At 34.2% G+C, this 5,263-nt stretch overlaps 1 protein-coding gene across 1 annotated transcript; it reads right to left on the reverse strand.

The window, feature by feature from the left end:
* LOC107646553 (uncharacterized mitochondrial protein AtMg00810-like) lies at positions 2,344-2,952 on the reverse strand. Its single transcript, XM_016350734.1, has one exon. The coding sequence runs from the start codon at positions 2,950-2,952 to the stop codon at positions 2,344-2,346; it is 609 nt and encodes a 202-aa protein (XP_016206220.1).

Here is a 5,263-nt window from a genome sequence, read left to right on the forward strand (position 1 = left end):
ACTTAAATAATTTATTAAAAAATTATAATTTAAATTTTAAAATTTTACTAGACATTAATATTATTATTTTTTATAAGTCAAAAATAAAAAAAATTAAAACTTTTTAAATCAATCTTTAATCCATTTAAATAAATATCAAAAATTCGAATTTGCATATAATAATTTATAATTTCGCTATATTATCAACAGTATTTCTGTCAACTTTTGCCAACTCTTATTTATAATTGTGTTTAATAGAAGTGTTTTTGTGGATGTGTCTAATTAAAATATTTTTTTATGACTGAATCTAATAGAAGTGTCTTAATAGATATATTTTTTTGATGTGTGTCTTTATACATGTGTTTAAAATATAATAATTAATTATTGTTGACAATAAATTGACAGATAATCTATTGGTACCTATACTTTTTCAATAATTTATTAGCAAACAATAAACCTTTAAATGAAGAATCCCGCTAGGGAGCCAATGGAATAAGTATACAATGGGTTGATTCTTTAACCGAATATAAAGAAGCAATCATTCGCTATCGTACAGGTTCAAACCTCCAGAGTAAAACACTATTAAATTATCAAACACAATACACCTATATTATTTGGAATAACTATCCGGATACTAGGGATAATAAACATATGACATATTACGAATCACTTTAAAATTTAAATAAACATCCGATACTTTAATTTTAATTTAAAATTAACCCCATTATTATATATATTATACGGAATATGTATTAGCTCTCTATACTTTCTCTTAAATAAAATACAAAAATTAAATACTCGATTCGATTCTCTATGAAATTGAGTAAGGACTAAGGAGGAAAAAGTAAAATGCTCGTGGCTTTTCGCTTGCCTCTTATATGGATAAAGCTTGCAATGCAACAAAATGTAATAAAATTGTGACAGTGATTATTCCCAAACGTGCATCACTGTACATGTGAACCATAGACGATAGCGTCAACTATCATAAGAGCCATGGCTTTGTTTTACGAAGTTGGATAAGATAAGATTTAGGCAATAAAAAATGTCGGAAATATTATATATGATATTATATTTATGATAAATTCAGCATTGACAAAGTTGTATTAACTCCATATTTGTGTATAATTGGAAGAAAGCATACTTAAATGTGATAGAAACAGAAGAGGAAATACAAAACGTGGAAGAAATGACATGTCAATTGATGGGACGCGACTTTGGATGATCCAATCACCATTGTTATGAGGGGCCCAACGAATAAGGTTGTTAAACCAACAAAACAGAATAATTAAGAGAAAGAAATAAAAAAAGAATTACCGCTGACCAATTTTGAGTATCTTGAACTTAGATGGGGAACACAACGCGTTGCACTATTACGCATGTGAAAGGTTGAACAATGAAATAAAAATGTATAGTAAGAACGTGAAATACATGGCGGTGAAGTAATAATTTTATAATCACTTTGAAATCTGAATGCAACTTTTTAAAAGAGTTTTGACCAAGGGATGGAATGAACAAATGCAATTTGAACGTGGTTTGTTGGCTATTTTTTTATACATGAAAGTTAGTGATTAATGGTAAAAGGGTTTAAAAAAGAAAAGAAAAATTATTTAAAAAAATATCATTTGTTACTTTTTGATATGATTACAAAATTCTTATCAATATATAGATTAAGAGTATACTAATGAGTATGTTAATTATGGAATAATATTCTAATAAATTACATTGATATTTTTTCTGATCCTCTTTGATATTTTTCGAATTTTGTTTTCTAATTACGATATTCTAATACTCCCCTCTCAACGGGAGTAGTGGAATCACCAATACTCAGCTTGGTTATAATTTTAACCCATGTTTTGAAAATCGGTTCGAACCGGCTGGTCGAACCGGTCGAACCGTGAACCGATAGCTGTAGCGGTTCGGATAATAAGAAAAATCGCAGGATTTGAAAATCGGACTTGAACCGACGAACCGGCCGGTTACCGGTCGGTCGAACCGAACCGGTTCGATGACCGGTTCGGTTTTCAGAACCTTGATTTTAACAATAGCTTATCTTGAAACTGCTTTAGTAAGAGTATCAGCCAACTGATCTTGTGATCTCACAAATAGAAGCTCAATAATGCCCTTCTCAATTTTTTCTTTGATAAAGTGTCGATCCAACTCAACATGTTTTGTTCTATCATGTTGTACGCGATTCTCTGATATTGTGGTTTTATTGTCACATTTCAACTGACTTGGCAATTGTGGTGGAAACCCAATCTCAGTCATCAATTTTCTTATCCACAATACTTCAGTTATGCATTTAACGATCCTTCGAAATTCTGCCTCTATGCTTGAAAGTGCTACAACTTTCTGCTTCTTGCTTTTTCAAGTTACCAAGTTGCCTCCAACAAGTGTAAAATAACCAACTATTGATCTTCTATCGTTTGGGTTACCCGCCCAATCTACGTCAATGTATGCCTCAACCTTCAAATGGCCATTCCTTTTGAATATGATTCTACTTCCTGGAGCTCCCTTCAAATATCGAACTATCATCATGGCAGCTTCCATATGATCTTCTTGTGGCTTATGCATAAACTGACTTATTATTCCCACAGCATAAGCTATGTCAAGCCGAGTATGTGATAAGTAAATTAGTTTTTCAACTAGTCGCTGGTACCTTTCCTTATCTGCTAGGGTGGCACCTTCTACTATCTTCAACTTGTGATTAACTTGCATGGGCATATCTATTATTTTGTAATCCACCATTCCTGTTTCTGCCAGAAAGTCCAAAACGTAATTTCTTTGGGAGATAAAGATTCCTTTGCTGGATCGTAGAACATCTATTCCTAAGAAATATTTTAGTCTTTCCAAATCCTTCATTTCGAAGTTTGTAAATAGGTTCCTTCTCAATTTTACAATTTCTTCATCATCACTTCCCGTTATGATCATATCATCCACATAGGTTATTAGGCGCAAGTGACTAAATCTTCCCATTTTTTTAAAAAAAGATATGATCAAAGTTGCTTTGTTTGTACCCATAACTTTTCATGGCCGATGTAAATCTTCCAAACCAGGCACGTGGAGATTGTTTAATCCCATAAAGAGCCTTCTTTAACCGGCAAACTTCATGTTTTCTAAATCCTGTTGAGAAACCTGAAGGAGCTTCCATGTATACTTCTTCTTTCAACTCTCCATGCAAGAAAGCATTCTTGACATCAAATTGATGGGGTAGCCAATCTTCATTTGCTGCTATTGAAAACAACATCTTGATAGTATTAATCTTTGCAACCGGTGAAAAAGTATCAGTGTAGTCGATACCATAGGTCTGTGTATAACCTTTGGCCACCAACCTTGCCTTGTACTATTCAATGGTGTCATCTGCCTTGTGTTTAATGGTGAAAATCCATTTGCACCTGACTAGCTTTTTTCCTATCGGTAGGATACACTTTTCCCAAGTTCCGTTCTTCTTTAGAGTTTCTATTTCTGTATTCATGGTTTTTCGCCATTCAACTTTCTCATTAGCTTCTTGAATAGTTCTTGGAATGTCTTCTGTCAAGAGTGTGGTAGAAAAAGCCTTTGCAACATTTGCTATTCCTTCTCTAGCCACCCTTATTGGATATCTTGAGTTACGGAAAACATGTTCTGGTGAGTACCGATCAGGAGGCATTCCTCTGTTTCTTCTTGGAGGAAGAATAAAGGTATTGGGTTCTCGTTCTTCTTGTTCCAGTGCTACACTGTTATTGTTAGTGGCCTCATTGAAAACAGGGAGTAAATTATCATATTGGTAATTACTTACCTCTTGTCTGACATTCTCAAAAGGACTCTCACTGGTTGTATGTACCGAGTTATTTTCTACGTTGACTGAAGTATGCTCGGTAGCTCCATCTACTTGCTCTGTTTGAACAATTTCTGGGCAACAAAGGTTATTTAGCCAACTTAATGGTTTATTATTGTTCTCCCCCTGAATGCCATATTGGTGGTTGAAGTAAAATTCGGATTCTAAAAAATCACAATCCATGGTCACATGAATATGACGAGTGAATGGATTGTAACACCTATACCCCTTTTAATGTGTAGCATACCCAACGAAAACACATTTTTTTACACAAGGATCAAGTTTTATTCTATTGACTTTAGGGATATGGACAAAGACGGAACATCCAAATACTCGAGGTGGTAAGGTTAGAATAGGCGGGATTGCAGTCTGAGTAGCCAAGACTTGTAAGAGTGTTTTGTGGTGGAGAACTTGGGTAGGTAGGCGATTCAATAAGTAAGCAGAGGTTGCTATAGCTTCAGGCCAAAAAGTTTTTGGAACTTGTGCATCAAAAAGCATGGCTCGGGTTATCTTAAGTAACTTACGATTTCGATGCTCAGCTACACCATTTTGTTGGGGTGTATTTGGACAGGAAGTTTGATGGATAAGACCATTTTGCATAAAAAAATCACACATTGATTGATTTATAAATTCCCTACCATTATCTGAGCAAAGTACTTGGATTTTCTTGTTGAATTGAGTTTGAATCATTTGGTAGAAAGCAAAGAATTTTATCAGGCACTTCAGATATGTGTTTTAAAAAATATACCAAAGTCATGCTAGAGAAATTGTCTACAAATAACACAAAATATTGAAAATTATTATGGAAAATAGGGGCTGGGCCCCACACATTAGAGTGCATTAGAGAAAAATTGGAATTGACTCTAGTGTTGGTTGGAGGTAAAGAAACTCTGTGATTTTTTGTATGAATACAAGTTTTACATTTGAGGGGTTCATTGCTACTTGTAAAAAGACTAGGAAATAAAAACTTGAGGTACCCAAATGAAGGAGGTCCGAGACGCATGTGCCATAACCAAAGTTGCCTAGTAACTGTTCCGTGAGCAAGCATGGCATGACCCTGGTGTTCTACTTCATCAACATAGTAAAGGCCTTCTCACTCAGTACCACGCCCAATGATCTTCTTAGTAAGAATGTACTGTAAAAGACAAAAGGTAGAGTACATGAGTACCACACAATTTAGTTCCTTTGTTACTTGACTAACAGACAATAATTTTGATGATAGTGCAGGGACATAGAGGCAATTTTTTAATTTCAATTTTTCTTAAAAAGTAATGGAGCCTCCTCCTTTAACATCAATTAATTCTCCACTAGCTGTTTCAATATAGGCTTTTGAGGGTATAGTCAAGCTGTTAAAATCATGAAGATCATGAGTCATAGTATCGGTAGTCCCACAATCGAAAATTCATTCATTTATTTTTTTAATTGGATTCTAATTTTGGGTCTCCCTTTCATATTGAGTCGCGGCCTGGG

The sequence above is a fragment of the Arachis ipaensis genome, chromosome B06 (genome assembly GCF_000816755.2).
Source record: "Arachis ipaensis cultivar K30076 chromosome B06, Araip1.1, whole genome shotgun sequence".
Classification (NCBI taxonomy): Eukaryota; Viridiplantae; Streptophyta; class Magnoliopsida; order Fabales; family Fabaceae; genus Arachis; species Arachis ipaensis.

Coding starts and splice junctions, on each gene's coding strand:
- LOC107646553 (XM_016350734.1), bottom strand. CDS start 2,952: ATGGGAAGATTTAGTCACTTGCGCCTAATAACCTATGTGGATGATATG.